This window comes from Ambystoma mexicanum, chromosome 12, assembly GCF_040938575.1.
Source record: "Ambystoma mexicanum isolate Mex_15411 chromosome 12, UKY_AmexF1_1, whole genome shotgun sequence".
NCBI lineage: Eukaryota > Metazoa > Chordata > Amphibia > Caudata > Ambystomatidae > Ambystoma > Ambystoma mexicanum.
The window spans coordinates 629265674-629282004 of NC_090936.1; the positions used below are offsets into that span (position 1 = coordinate 629265674).

Below are 16331 nucleotides of genomic sequence, written 5' to 3' on the forward strand. Positions count from 1 at the left end.
TTTTGTTGGCCAATATTTCTATGGTTATGCTTTTTTAGCAAGGCTATCAGATTGAATACAGCGGTGCAATTCATCAAAGCAAGCCTCGAGTTAAAAAGACCAAATTGTATACAAAAAGTATGCTGTTACATGAGTGTGACAAGTTCCTCATCATCAATAACTTTATTTCAGTTGTAAACCATAAAAGTGTACAGTGCCAATACAAAACAAACATCTGTACAGCAATATGTAGGTCATACTAAAGATCATAAGGCAGGATCAGGAGTTCAGCAGTTGGGCCAAAAACGGTGGTAATGCAGTGGTAACAGAGTTACCTTTGCGTTACCTGTGAAGGCATCATGAAGTAGACACTGAATAAGATTTTAAGTAGAAACATTTCACTATAAGTGGAGGGTTGAAAAACACCCTATGCCAAGGTGGGATTTTCCTACCTAAATAAAACTAAGGATAGTATGTGTCAGGAAGTCCAAAGCAAATGTCTCTCTGTGACCAAAACCTATACTTGCCCTCACGCCCAACTGTATACAATGTGTAAGGATGTCAGCATCAAACAAGTGGTCAAGTGAAAGTTCAGAGCTTCTTCCAGCTCTCTAATGGAAAAAGAGGTTTCCCTTCCCCAAGGTTCAAATGGTTCACTTTACAAAAGAGGGGTTTCCCTTCCCCAAGCTCTCAATTCTATCAAAGTTCCAAAACAACGCAATCCCTTGGGACACTTCACAGCTCTTCAGTTTGGTTACCTTTCACTAGTTCATAAAGTTCAGTTAATTAGTTTCAATTTGCACAGGTTTTCCTTTATTCAATCACAAAGTGGCTATTCCTTTAGGTGTGTGTATTCGGTCTGGGCGGTTATCAGACCAGACGGTCCAACAATTACAGGTCACACAACCGACAAACCTTACTTGCATCAGCTTCATAGGTATTTTGACACAGTTCTAGCTTCAGAAGAACAAATTACTCTCTTACCTGGTAACGTTCTTTCAATGGGATGGTCCGACGACGTACTCCATATCTATGACAGTAATCACCACAGCTGTGCTGCTTCGGAAAATCTTTCGGCGTCTGCGTCCTGCGTCGATAACGTAGATATGCCGTCCTCGAGGGCCTCCGTCGAGCCAATGTCACCGGATGTTATAAGTAGGACGTACGTAGCCTCAGTTGTAGTTTTTTCCCCCAGAACTTGTGGCACCAAACCACTGCCAGTATGACCACAGAAAGCCTTGCGGAAACGTAAGCTGCAATCGCATTAGAAATTCTGTAGCGGGGCAGGTAGGGAGGGAGCGATATGGAATACGTCGTCGGACCATCCCATCAAAAGAACGTTAACAGGTAAGAGTAACTTGTTCTTCGAGGGGATTGGGTCCTCTGACGTATTCCATATCTATGACAGACTCCCAAAGCAGTACCAACGTATGGAGGAGGGAAAAAGAATTTAGAATATAGAAATTTAGAATGTCCAATCAAATTGCAGAGTAAAGGACCTCCTTGCCAAAGGCCAAATCCTGCCCATGGATAGAATCTAGGGAGTAGTGACGTACAAAAGTATGGACCGAAGCCCATGTGGCTGCTTCACAGATGTTAGGAATAGGAACAACCCTCTGAAAGCCAGTAGAGGCAGCCATACCCCTAGTAGAATGGCCCGTAAGCCTACCGGAGGGTCCTTACCTGCCAGGCGGTAACATTCAGAAATTGCCAAGATAATCCATCTAGACAAAGTCTGCTTAGTCACAGCTTGTCCCAAATGCCTTCCAGCGTAACCAATAAAGAGCTGATCATCCACTTTGACCCGGGACATGCATGAAATGTAGAAACTTAAAGCTCTCCTAGGATCCAACCTATGGAGCCTCTCCTCTTCCTTACCAGGATGTGGAGGAGGATAAAATGCCGGAAGAACAACCTTCTGGCTTAAATGAAATTACGACACCACCTTCGGAAGAAAGGAAGGATGACCTCTAAGGACAACACTGTCCTTATGAAACACAGTGAAGGGTGGCTTAACTGAAAGTGCCTGCAACTCACTCACTCTGTGAGCGGAAGTGACCACAACTAAAAACACAGTTTTAAGGGTTAACAGCCTCAAAGGACAAGAATGTAAAGGCTCAAACGGAGCACCCATAAGGAATTTCAGAACAAGGTTCACATCCCAACCAGGCACCTGGAAAGGTGATGGCGGAAACTCATTAGTGAGTCCTTTGAGAAACTGAGAAATTAAAGGAATTTTGAAATAGGAACACTCCTCAGACGAGCGCTTGAATATAGACAGCGCTGCCAGGTAACCTTTAACAGTACCCACTTGCAGGCCCCTGTGGGCCAATGAAAGCAAAAAAGACAGAATCACAGGAATGTCACATGAAAAAGGATCCACATTCTGAACCCTGCACCAGTCGCAGAACTTTCTCCAACGGCAACGGTACAGGGACTTAGTTGCCTGCCGTCTGGCCGAAAGCAACACTTCCATCACGTCTTCCGGGAGGTCCCAATCCTTGTACCTCAACCTTTCAGAAGCCAAGCGTGAAGGTTGAGGGACCTGACCTCTGGATGGAGAACCTGACCCCCTTCCCGTGAGAGCAGATTGTCTCGGTATGGAAGACGACGTGGAGGGCAGATGGACAAGTCGAGGAGGTCCGGGTACCACGTCCTCCGGACCCATGCCGGAGCAATGAGGATCATCCAAGAACCGAACCTCCGTAGCCTCTGCAGCACTTGCGGGATGACAGGGACTGGAGGAAACGTGTACAGCAGTGGGAAGGACCACTCCACCACGAACGCGTCTCCCAAGGCTCCTTTTGGAGGAAATTCCCACGAGCAAAACCTCTCGCACTTCCGTTTGACACTGGAGGCAAAGAGATCCACTTGAGGAGAATCTCCTGAGCCAGCTCCCACTCGTGAGAGATCGCGCTCTGGCTGCTCAGAGCGTCCGCCGTCTCGTTTTCGTCTCCGGCCAGATGAACTGCCGAGATCGAAACTTGCTGCTGGATGGCCCAGAACCCGAGTTGCATCGGCTCCCTGCACAGAGGAAGTGACCCTGCCCCCCCTATTTGTTGAGGTAGTGCATGGCCACCGTGTTGTCTGTCAGAATCAGGACATTCTTCTCTCGCACAGTCGGTAGAAAAGCCTTCAGGGCAAGCCTGACGGCCCGCAGCTCCAACAGATTGATATGGAATCTGGACTCCGACGGAGACCAACGACCGCGGACTGTCAACTCGTTGGCATGAGCACCCCATCCTATGAGGGATGCATCCGTCACGATCGTCACCTCTGGCCAGGGCAGCCAAAATGGAGCCCCTCTCATCAGATTGCCTTCGACGGCCCACCACAGAAGGTCCTGGCCGACCAAGGGCAGCACCTGAACGGGGTCCGACATCCTGCCGGAGGACTGTGACCCCTGGAGCTTGAGGGCCCATTGCAGAGATCTCCTCCGCAACCTGGTCTCTGGCACCAGAAGAATGCAGGATGCCATGAGGCCAAGCAACCTCAAGAACTCGAGCGCCGGAAGCGTCTGGGCAAGTTGAAACTTGTGCACCATCCGCTGAATGTGAAGAGCCCTCACCTGGGGACGGAAACACTACCCCAAGGATGTGTCGAGCACTGCTTCGATGTACTGGAGCCGCTTTGTTGGCATCAAGTGGGACTTCTTTAAGTTGAGCGAGAAGCCCAGCTTGTGAAGGGAGTGGCAGGTGACGGACAGATGATCCAGGACCTGCTTGGGTGAGCGCGCCCTGATCAACCAATCATCCAGGTAGGAGTAGACATGAATCCCCCCCCTTTCCTGAGGTGCGCTGCCACCATTACCATGAGCTTGGTGAAGACCCTCGGGGCGGAGGTCAATCCGAACGGCAGGACCCGAAACTGAAAGTGCGAGTCGCCAACCGCGAACATCAGGTACTTCTTGTGCTTGGGATGGATGGGCACATGAAAATAAGCGTCCTTGAGGTCTAGAGACACCAACCAGTCCTGAAGTTGAAGGGCCTGGAGGACTTGAGAAAGAGTAACCATCTTGAACTTGTCATTCCTGAGGAGCTTGCTTAAACCGCGCAAGTCCATGATGGGTCACAATCCCCCGTCTTTCTTCGAAATCAAAAAATAAGGGGAATACCATCCCTTGTTCCACTCCGCTACAGGCACCAGTTCTATGGTGCCATTCTCCAGCAGGGATTGTATTTCCTGCGCAAGGAGCGGATCCGGACTCTTCAAAGAGAGATTCCCTGGTGGATTGTCGTGAAGCCTCTGCCGGAAAGGAAGACAGTAGCCGTGGGCCATGATTTCCAGAACCCCCACATCTGAAGTAATGGCACGCCACTCTACAAGATGCTGCGCCAGCCTTCCCCCAACCGGCGAACCATGGGACATGGCCTCATGACTGAGCTGAAGCGGCTGCAGCAGTGCCTGAGGGCAAAGAGGCAACTGCCCGAGCGGCCTTGGCAACTCGAGTACCCCGTTTTCCACCTCTGGCACTCCTACGGTGGCCCCTTTGACTAGCAGCTCCTCTCAATTTACTAAAGGACGAATAATAACGAAAGGAACCTCCCCTCCATTGTTGTCCCCTAGGACAAAAAAGGCGGATGTTGGCGAACTGCAGCGCCCAACGACTTTGCTGCAGCTTTAGAGGTCTGCAACCTCTCAAGGCTCTCGTCAGCCTTGCTGCCAAAAAGATGTTCACCATCAAAGGGCATGTTGAGGAGACGAGCCTACACTTCAGGAGCAAACCCCCCCCCCCCCCGACTACCGCAATCACGCAAACCTGCGTATTACGGTGCTCGACGCAATGGACCGGCTGACACAATCAACCAAGTCCAGACCCGACTGAACGGATTCACACAAGGCATCCTTGCAATCCTTCACAATAGCAAGAAAACCATCCCGTTCCTCCCCTTCGGGAATATGATCAGCCGCTAAGGAAATACAGTTCCACAGAGAGTGCGTGAAACGAGACAAGGCACAAACAGAGTTGGCAGCCTGAAGCGCCATACCCCCAGAAGAAAACACCTTCGCCCAGCCGTCTAAACGTTTGTCGTCCCTATCAGCAGGGATGGTAGGGTACGACGCCGGCTTTGCGGGGGCCGTAGCCGCCTGCACCACCAAACTCTCTGGAGTGGGGTGCGTGGTCAAGTAGCAGGGGTCGCCACTGGCTGGGCGATATTTCTTGGGCAAGGACTTGCTCACTGCCGGGAGACTCTCCGGAGAAGTCCAGGCCGCAGCCACCCTTCTCTGCAAGGCCATATGAATGGCAGAACCGGGTCATTTGGTGGACCTTGATCGAGGATATCAATCAGGTCACCCTCCTTGTGTGACCGGAACCTCGAAGGCACCCAGTGGTCACGACGACTGCTCGAGCCCGAAGGCAGACGAGCGGTGTCTCTAGTACGGCCACGGCCAGCGTCCTCAAACGGCGCGGACGGACCGGAGCCCTGCGATTGAAAAGAAAAAAAAAAAAAAAAAAAATCGCACTCATCTCCTTTCGGAAGAAGGAATCCCATTCCTCGGGAGTGGAATGCTTGTTTGGACAAGCAACCCGCCGACGGGCAGAATCCTCGGACAAGGACGGGGAAGGCGACCTGTGACGGCGCTTCCTGAGTGCCTCGAAGAGGCAGAGGAATGACAGGACCGACTCCCAGACCGAGAACCCCCGGACTCAGGACGACGATGCAGAGAGTCGCCCCTCGAATCATCCATCGAAAGACCAGTGGAACGTGACTCATGGGGCTTGGCCACCTTACCGACCGACAGCTTCTTCTTACGCTCCCGCAAGGCCTTCGATGAGAGCGATTGGCAGTCGACAGTCATCTGTATCATGGTCCTCCCCGAGGAACCAGAGGCAAGCGTTGTGCGTGACCGTCAGCGACATCTTGGACCCGCACAGCCAACACTTCTTAAACCCGGACCACGGGGTGGAAGAAGCCAAAGACGACATACAAATGCAAATGCAATGAAGAAACGGGTTCGAAGAACCGAAAGAACAGGATTCAGTAGAATCGAGGCGCGCCGAGATCTCCGAAGCGAACACCTTCGTGGAAAAAACGGAACTGAGGTTACGGGCGTCGCACGTCCTACTTATAACATCCGGTGACGTCGGCTCGACGGAGGCCCTCGAGGACATCGTATCTACGTCATCAACGCAAGACGCAGAAAGATTTTCCGAAGCTGCACAGCTGTGGCGATTACGGTCATAGATATGGAATACGTCGGAGGACCCGATCCCCTCGAATATGGCTCGATTCATTCCTTTCACTTGCCATTGAAGCTTTATTGTTTCTCCTTTCCTCACCATTCACTGGTATATTAGCTTTCACTTGCAATGGCCAAAATACGCTTCCCAGTACACTCTCCTGCTTGGAAACTCAGTTTAAAGTCCTTTTGCACCAGCCAACTTGCATACAGGTTTACTTTTCTGAACCATTAATTTCCCTCAGTAACGTGCAAAAATATCTGCTTTACTCTTGGCAATGCTCAATTGACTCTTGGCAATGTTCCTCCCTATCATTCACTTATGCTTGTTTACTTGTCTTTGCTTCTTAGCCTTGCTTTCATGTCAACTTATTGCCCGTTCACTTCACTGTTATTCATACTTTCTCTGGTTTTATCACTGTTCATTGCTTAATGTTGGTATGCGCTGGGGCTCCCAGCGCTCCTGGGCAGACTCATCGTTATTGTTTTTTCTGTCTGTGTGGTGTGGGGCTACAGCACTTGTGTCTCCGGGAAGCGTTCTCTGTCCTGCTGGACCGTCCGTGGCTTTGTGGACAGCTTCTCTCGCCCGCCGGTATAGCCAATGCACCTCACTGTCTCCGGGACACCGCCAGCTCCTTCTCTGCTGCGGTTTGTTCGGCTGTGCTCCTCCAGCTCTCGGCCGACCTCTCCAGCTACGTCTCCGGTACAGAGGGACACTCAAGCTTTCCTGTGCAGAACGTTCTTGCGCCTGCCTGCTTTCCACCTGGCTTTCCCCTGCGCTTGCTCTGCATCCCTCTCTGGCTTCTCAGGGGTCTCGCGTCCACACGATTGCTCTCTCCTTCACGTGCCTCTCCCACTTTTAGCACTGGCCTTTAAATATCCTGCCAGCTGAATTAGGCACTCGAAAACTAGACTGCACATAGTTCTTTCTCTAGTCTGTTGTCAGTACCAAAGTGCTGTTTGTGTATGTGATGTATGGCTCTGGTTTGTCTCAAAGTGGTCACTACGAGATATGTCATGCAAAGTATAGGGAAGGGACTGGTAATAAACTACAAAGGCCTGCGGGACATTGGTTTCATCGGAAAAGGAAAATGGGGGATACCATCTCACTCAAGGATTCCTCATCCCCACTCCGCAAGTCTTCTCCACCCAAGTGATCCTCCCTCGCATATCCACCCCCCAGAGTCAGCATCTGATAGCAACAGTCTTTCCCTGGCCACATGGGAGGTGGGTATGTAGGGGAAAGAAGTGAGGACGCACTCAGATTCCTCACATTCCACACCACCGAAAAACAGGTTTGGAGGTAAGGCGGAGGAAAAACCTTCAGCAGAATGCTGGAGGTAATTCCTCTGCTTTACAGCCAAAAAAAGCCAAAATTGGCAGAATTACCGCTGGTGGTAATTCTGCCAAAATCCCCATGGAGGACTATGGACTTCAATAAATGGGGATTAACACCACCTATCACTACTCGTAAAGTGGTGGCAACGGTAAATCAGTTTGGTGGTATCTCTGCAGATTTACCGCTGAGATACCACCAAACTTGTAATGAGGCCCACAGCCATTTATCATAAGAGACAAAGGAATTTGAGAAAAGCAAAACACTAAAAACATCGGCACACCAAACTGTAGGTCATACTTAAAGTCATTGTCATTATAAAACAATCATAAAAAAAGAAATTGATAAATACACTAAAATCATCTTAAATACAGCTTACAAAAAATAATTATAGTATACTAGCTAAACTTCTCTCCCTCCTACACCATGCCTTGTCCATGTAGCTAGATACTGCATATACGATACCTATCGAGCTAGCTGACCTACATAGTTTCTCTGCATTAATCAAATAATGAATACCTCTATTTAAAGACATGGTATAAGGTTTCAGGTTCTGATATCATACAGGAGGCACTGAACGAGAGAGTGTTGTATAGTCTCAGCAGTTGCATGGCAGAAGGGACACGATTCTACATTATCTTTTTTCCACTGAGCCTTAAATGAAGCTATTGATGCCCAGTCACATTTTTAAGTATAATGCTCTCTGGAGTGGGCTTTCAATAAGACAGATAATCTTACAATTTGGAGGGAATTATAACCCATAGATAAACTTAAATATTTGGTTACATACTGGCCCTTAATAAAATCTGCATGTTTTTCAACGAGTAACTCTCTGCTTGTACTAATAATATCCTCAGGATTATAATGTATAATACTGTGGATATTAGTAGTACAAGCAGACAGGTATAGATATTTATACCAGAAATCCTCCAGTTTTAATAGCTTCAAATTATCCTTAATATGCTTACGTCATGGGAGGGAGGATGCACTCTGATAGCTTACAACATCTTTTATTGCCAATTTTTATTTAGTCAGAGTCACGGGACCAGATGCAGATCTGATATACCAATGGTTAGAGTGCTGTCCGATCACTAATACTTGTAAGTCCCCATTCCAAATATAGTGGACTGCTTGGTGTACTATTTGGGACCCATAGTAATCTTTTTAAGAATTTAGAGCAGAGGTTTGGGGTGCTGGTATGTCCTAAAACCTCTGCTCCATAGCGGGTTGCAGCGCTGGCCTGTGCACCGTACAGTGCTGGAGTTCAAAGATTTTTCCCAAAAGATTTGGAACAACTCAGATTGACAAACTGTCTTATGCCCTGCAGGAGTACAAGTGATGAGTAGAGGATAAAGCACCATCTCGACCCTCACACTTCTACAAACCAAGAGCCAACACAATCATAAAGGCAAAACGGGCACAGTTAAGAAATACACCTCCTTCGCCTTTATGGTAATGTGGGCAGAGGGAAGGCTATACTCTCAAGAGAGGTGTGAACATGGTTCCGTGGCAACACAAACAGCGAGGTTTAATAGTCCAAAATATAGCAATGTCCAATCAAGATTCTATAAAAATATATACTTTAATTAAACACACCATGTACAATAATAATTAACCAGAAAAACACTACACAAAACCCATTCCTGAGGAAAGAACACAGAATAAAACAAAGATAGCAAGATGCAGTACTTGGAGTAATGGATCAGGGGTGTAAGGCAAGTAATAACCACAATGTTCTTTTAATAGATATTCATCAATAGGAATATAAGTGACCTAACAAGTCTCTAGGACCCTGAAATGGACCAAGGGGGGCAGTTAGCAGTCAATGTTCCCTTTTTGCAGTACTTGGTGGTCCGGCAGCACCGAATGAGACTTCTTGGAGCTATGAAAACAATTTCAAGATTGGGAGCGTCCAAAAGGCAGCGCCAGAAGGTCCTGGTTGTTCAAATTTGGCAAACCATTTTTGAAACCCGTCACCAAGCAGTTAAGCGGCAAAACCCCCTAGGCTCCTGGCTGTCTTTGCACTAAGGGTGCTGCGAGTCCTAATCCAGGGGTTGAGGGACACGAGGAATCCTTTTCTCATGCCCCAAACTCAAAGGAGGCTGGCATACAACTGCAGGTGTCCTTTAACAGAGGGACAGACTGGGCACCACTGTGGCTGGCAGCACTTCACTTCTACGTGTGCTGCGTGCCCCACTCTAGGGACTCGGACAAGATGGGTCCTTGATCTCAGGCTCCCAGCACGGGGAGGCTGGCACACAATTGCAGGGGTCCTCACCACATGGGTTCCTGGGTACTGCTATGGCTGGTCTTGTTCCAGCAGCAGGTTCATCCCCAATGGTCCCGGGGGATGGTCAGGGGATAGAGCTCCCCTATGCATTGGGACACCTGTCTTCACCTCCCACCTAGAGGACTCTAGAGACGTCTGCTCTCCCAGCAGGATCCAAAAGAAAAGTTCATGGGTTGGAGTCCAAAAGATTACTCAAAGTTATTGCAAAGAAGTGGTGCGATGTCTTTTAACGGTGAAAGCTTACAAGTGATGGGCCTAAAGCTAGCCTGCCTTAGTGGTCCAATCCCTGTTCTTGAGTGAAGTGGACTTTGCCCATATGACATCACACCCACAGTGCTTTGCTCTAGAGGAAGTGGAGGGAACAGGAATTTTATTAATTAATACAAATCAAAAAAGCCACAGCTTTCACACCCATGCTCGATGGCAATTCATCACAATGAGTTTATGCCAAATGTGACTAGCTAACGCAAACAGGGATTAGCCTTTTGATGCAAATACTGTGTTTTTAATATCAACCTGAATTTCCTTTATTTCCCTCTGATGAACATTTAACTTCAAGATTATTTTTTGAATTAGTTGCACCTGTTATGCAATAGCTCAAAAGTATGTCTACATTTAAGTCTTTGAATTCCTCATGCATACTTCTCATGCAACGGATGCATCGATTATGCTTCAAAATCTAAAAGAAATGGGACAAAGTATTGAAAATAATACTAAATGCGATCTCTAGAGGATATCCGTGGTCTCATTTCCACATCTAAATGAGAGTCTGAACAATCACTTACATTTTGTGGTGAAATGCTGAAGGCGGTCTACTTACCTGCAGTGATCTCCACATTAGGATCCCTTGTGAGGTAGTTTATGACTGGCCCAGAGACGTAACCCGATCCCAGTACTAAGATTTTCTTTTTGGCACCCATTGCCATCAGCTGTGCATGCTCTCTAAAATGAGAAGACAGTATGCCTTACAAGATTTGCTAAGTCAATTGTTTTACACACCTGTCACACTTTAAAACAAGATGCTTTCAAAGAATTCCAATATAATCTTTGATGGCTATAGATGATTAAACCCTTTCAGGGTAGCTTCACCTACAAAAGCGGTTAAATCTCTGCCATTGGCTAAAGAAACAAAACAAAACACATATTCAGAGTTAGCAAGCAACACAAGCCTAAGGAGTAAAACACTGAGATTAACTTTGAACATGAAGGAAAACAATTTGCACAATTTTAAAAAGCAGGTTAGGTTTAGATAGGTAGACAAATGCATTTCATATTCAGGAGTTCATATGAAACCAGGCCTTTCTGGATTATATATTGCCAAGTACCCTCATTTAAAAAGAGTCAACACGAAATAGGAGGGCTATGTTTCTCTTGGCTAGGTTGCATAGCAACTGTAACGATGAATATACACCCAAGGATGCTCTATCCGTTTCAGTTAGTCCCGGGTGAAAATCCCAGGGTGGAATTTACAACATTTCAAGAGCTACTATTACAATTCATATGGGAAGGTAAAAAATATTAGTAAACATTCTAATGGCTCAGAAAGCAGAGAGGGGGCTAGGTTGTCCATATGTCCATAAATATTACTGGCTTACCAACTGCCTATCCTGAGTGCATACAAACCTTTTCAGAAAAAAATAGGTTTTCTTTGAGCAAAGCCTTGCATATGGTCCCAACCGTGGTTAACAAAATCCTGAGCCCCGAATCTCTATGCAAACATAAAACAAGCTACACTGGAGACCTGGCATACAATAGAGGGGGAATCTACACAGCGTTCCCTTCACCCTTCGCTGCGATAAAGGGAAACCGGCAATTCACACCAGGGCTGCAGGAGGGGGTGTATGATAGTTGGAAGAGCATATGTTTCAGAAAGGAAATCTCAGAGGGCGAAAGGTTCAAGTACTGGCCATGAAGGCATTAGCTGCTACGTCCGGAGGTTAAGTCTCGGGTCTCAAGATCCCTAACACAATTGGAGAAAATACTGCGGGGAGATGGAATCCTCCAGAGGCATGATCTCTCAAATCTATGCTTGACTTATATCTTAGAAAAGTGATATGAAATGGCAGTTTAGGGAAAAAATGCAAAAAGGAGTTAACATGCAAACTGGGAAAAAAAAAGTAATGGGTAGGGACATTTAGAAGAACTTGGTGCTCATAGAAACTCAGCTAAAATTCCTTTACCGCTGGTACTTAACATGTACTCGCCTCACCCGCTTCCTTCCCCAACCGAAAGCGTGAATAGGACGGAACATTGGCACACATATTCTGGTCATATCCCAAACTTTTACGACCTTCTGGAATAAAATAGACCCTCCCTCAGTCACAGTGTGGTGGTCAAAAGTATGGCCTATGCTGTCCAACATTTGCTGCAACATTATAGGATGGCAATCAAATGTTTTTACAAAATAAAAGGTCACAATTTGTGATATATGCTAGTAAGGAGAAAGGTATGCTGAGGTGACCAACCAGGCGAAGGGTTTTGAATCTATGTGAAATAGACTTCTAGGGGGATGGAGGAATATGAACTTACTGAAACGGCTCCTGCACCAGCATTAAGAGACTCTTTGTAACAAGGGGAGATATCAATATTTTGTTATTTTGCGGAATTCTTTGGAGGGACTGTAATGTACTAAGTTAAAAAACGTTCTGGACTCCTGGATCAGGCCGCCTCCTAAATTGGCTTGGGAGCTCCCAAATGAATATACAGGAATTTACATCTGGTACCATCAAGAGGCATGGCAAGTATCTACCAGGATTGCCAGAGCACAATCTTGAGTCCTTCAAGCACCCAACACTTCTCAATCTCCATCTTCTAAAACTCCAAAACTTCCTTGGAATTCCAGTGTGTATATTAGCTTTAAGACATTTGTTTCTGTGAACCCCGCACTAAAAGATAGTCCATATATAATGAGTGAACACGCATCCATATTAATACAAGCATTACCCCTTTCTCCCTCCCTGTGTCTGCAAATTACTTTCTCACATTTCCTCCCTCTTATTTCACCCTTGCTCATGCTATTCTACCTAGCAGACTAAGGTCTGGTTACCTGGGGCAGGGGCGTAAAACACATCGAACAAGGATTTGACACAATGCAAAAGCATACTAACATAACATAACTTGTCCCATCATTATGATGTGTGGTACTTGTGCATCTGCAAGCACACTTCTCACCATCCCATGTCCTATGATTTGTGGTGGTGTTGATGGTGGATGAAGAGTAAGGTTTATTGCCTTCAGTTCATTTTGTTCCCCCTTTGGAAAAGGCACTGCTGACGTGGTCTACATGATAGTAAATGTGTTTTATTATGTTTCGATAGTAACTACGTATTTCCATTTTCTTAACCTAATGGGAAAGTCATTATTTATGGTGCCTATAAAGTGTGCCCACTCATTTTCTATCTGGTAAAATAATGCCTTCATCAATTTCATGTTGATTTCTATTTCCAATGAAGATTGGAAAACGCACTTCAATACATTGCCTTTTTGGTTTGTGTTTTCCCTTTGAGTTTATTAGCCAAGCTCATGTGTAGCGATATATGGCCTGGCTTATCACTAAAGCCTTTTTTATTAATCATTTAGAGATGGGTTTTCAAATTTTGTGTTCTGGGTTTACTAAAACAGCATGCAAAACAAGGTAAAATATGTCTTCACAAAATACATTCAGTGCCACAAGGTCAAGTTTAGTGGTAGAGATGCGCTGTTTAAATCCCACATAACATTATAAGAGTTCATAAATAGAATTTAGGTTTAGGAAACAAAGATGTACTGATATCAAAGACCTTTTGTGTAGAACGCATTTATGGGTATGATCATGTACCTACCATTCATGGCTCCGTATTTAAAGAAAAATAGAATGAATAATGTGTATAGCACGAAAATCATTTGATGGTGCCAACAAACTTCTTACTTGCTGGATTTTTCTAGGTTACTACTTGTGAAATAAAAACAAATTTAAGCAAATAGGTCCCATAAAAATATTTTTTTCAGATGGTTTCTACAAGACTTATCCTATGACCAATAATTTGTAGTGGTGTTACCCGTGGATGAAAAGTAAGGTTTACTGATTGCCATTTTTCTTTGACCCTCGTTGGAAAGTGCATTGATCAGATGGGCTCCGGGCTAGGAAATGTGTTTTATTATCTATAGATGGTAAGTATAATTGCTGGCATGTGGATTTTTGCATAGCTCTTGAATAGCTGTGGCGGAACCTCCATTGGTGCTCTTATTGTATCAGTTCAATTTCCAAGGTGGATTAGCTGGATATCAGTATATAATGTCCTATATTTCAAACTCCAAACACCACAATGTTATTATGGAATAGTTGATATGGAGTCACTTGAAACATCGAAGAGTGGCAACTGGACCTGGCACAATATTTAAGGATAACGAAGTTTCCCTGGATATCACTTATCTTTCTCACCACACCTGCGGATTCGTCATGCACAAACATATTGCCACACTTGAAAAGGCTAAAAGAGGAGCTCTTCTAAGATTTTCTAAGAGATATTTGGACATGGTAAGCCTAGGTTGCATAGTATGTAAAGAATCATGGATAATATAGCCCCCTCAATAGCATTCAGTCTTCTTTTGGTTTTGAGGCATAGAAGAATCCATCAAATCTTCCATATTATTAGTCATGTCCTTCTGGTTAGAACCTAAGGTAAAGGCTGGGTTTCTTGTGATCTTGATGCCCAGATAAATGATCACCATTTGAAAGGCCAGTGGCAAAGCCCTGGAAGCGCCCTGCTTTGGATATCGTAAGCACTTCAGACTTCCGCCAGTTGACTATTTCCCAAACATGTTGCACATTTCTCGATCAGAGAGGTCAGGCACGTAATGAGGATTCTGGTGAGGAGATCATCACCAGCATGTCATCTGCAAATTTCAAAGAGGAGTCGTTGCGTTACTAAATTCTTTGGAACGTGGTGAACTTTTGGGCATAAGGCCCCATTCATGGTATTGTGATTCCTAGAACCTGAAAGTGTAATATGCTTTACCTACCATTCCTTTCAGGTATTGTGGGGGTATTTCTGTAATTAATGCACTGTTTAAATGGATGTATATTTGCGTTTTATATTAGTTTGTGCGATAGTAACTACCTGCTTATAGTAATTTTTCATTGTGTGTTTGGCCATTTAAAAATGATTTTTTGTAACTGATTGACTAAGGGTTATTCTTGTTTACTTACCTTGTGGACTCATTGTAGACACCCTTACCAAGCTCACCCTTCCTGAGACTTAGCTTTCACCACTTGCCTAGCTACCTTGAACTGGTTTGGCTATAGCTCCCAGAGTTGTCTCTGTTCCAATCATAGGGTGGTCTCCTATACATCTGTTCACCAGTCCAGAGTATAGAAAATGAGTACTTACAAACACCTCAGCCGAGACGGTAGGAGGCGGCCTAAGGGGAATTGTGGAGCCAAGTATTATGAGCCTTTCCAACTTATCGGAAATACTCTGCAAGAAAAGGTTTCTAGACCTAGGCATATCAGAAAATACTGGCATTGCGGTACTGGACAGACAAGTTAGCCAATGATAAAAAGGTACATATTAAACTGCCGAGCTGCGTAGCCTGGGGTTGAATATGCAACCTTTGGGGTCAAGCATACACACAAATTAGTGGGGCTTAGTTGGGGCTGTGGCTCGTTTGTTTGGGAGTGGACTTCCGGTTGCTTGGCCGTTTATGGGTAGGAAGCCCGTGTAAAATGGCTGCTAAGTATACATTTCAGTTTTAGGAAACCTTAAAGCTTTCATTTTCTTTCTTTTATTAATGTCGTTCAGGTCCCTCCAGGGACTGTGACCTGGACCATCACTTTTAAGTGCAGGAGACCCTTTATGGGCAGCTTGGGGTGGTAACGCATGGGCTAAGCATGGCACTGCATCTGCATGGATGGCTCAGAAATTACCCACATACTGCCCCTGCCTTCGGCCTATTATTGAAATGCATTTTTAATTTGTGTTTCAATATGGCCCCTTGGTCGCCTGTGGATCTGGGGTCTCTTTACTCCATATCCTGCAGCGCACTGTGTTTTGTAACTTGGCTATCCATAACCCATCAGGATTCACGCCTGGCATTATATATTATTTTATTAAATTGAACATTTATTTTGATTGAGAAAACAGTGTAGAGATAGTTAGGTGAAGGACTGTGCCGGGAATATAGAGGCTCTGAACACCACATTTCCATAAAAATAGATTTATTCAGTATCCATCTAAGGTCATTTGTTATTGTATTACAATTTCTGAATATCATTTGGGCCTAATTTGCACCCTATTTCTGAGCCAACATTAAACCTGATGGCTCAGAAATAGGGTGCTAATCTATTTGTATGAATATTTGGTGTTCAGATACTCAATATTCCCGGCTGAGTACTTCACCTAACTATCTCTACACTGTTTTCCCAGTCAGACTGACTAAGGAGAATATGTCTTAGTTAGGTTACTGCAGCAAGGATACACATATAACTTCCACACCTATCCAAAACACTACAGAGCGGCGCACAGGCCCACTATTCACCTCATCTTCTGAACCTAACATTTATTT

At 45.4% G+C, this 16331-nt stretch overlaps 1 protein-coding gene across 1 annotated transcript in view; it reads right to left on the minus strand.

Moving 5' to 3' along the window:
- AASS (aminoadipate-semialdehyde synthase) overlaps positions 1-16331 on the minus strand; it is a 950357-nt gene that overhangs the window by 320475 nt on the left and 613551 nt on the right. The window contains exon 14 of the mRNA XM_069629092.1: positions 10609-10730. Coding sequence (XP_069485193.1) covers positions 10609-10730 — 122 coding nt within the window. The remainder of the gene's footprint in view (positions 1-10608; positions 10731-16331) is intronic.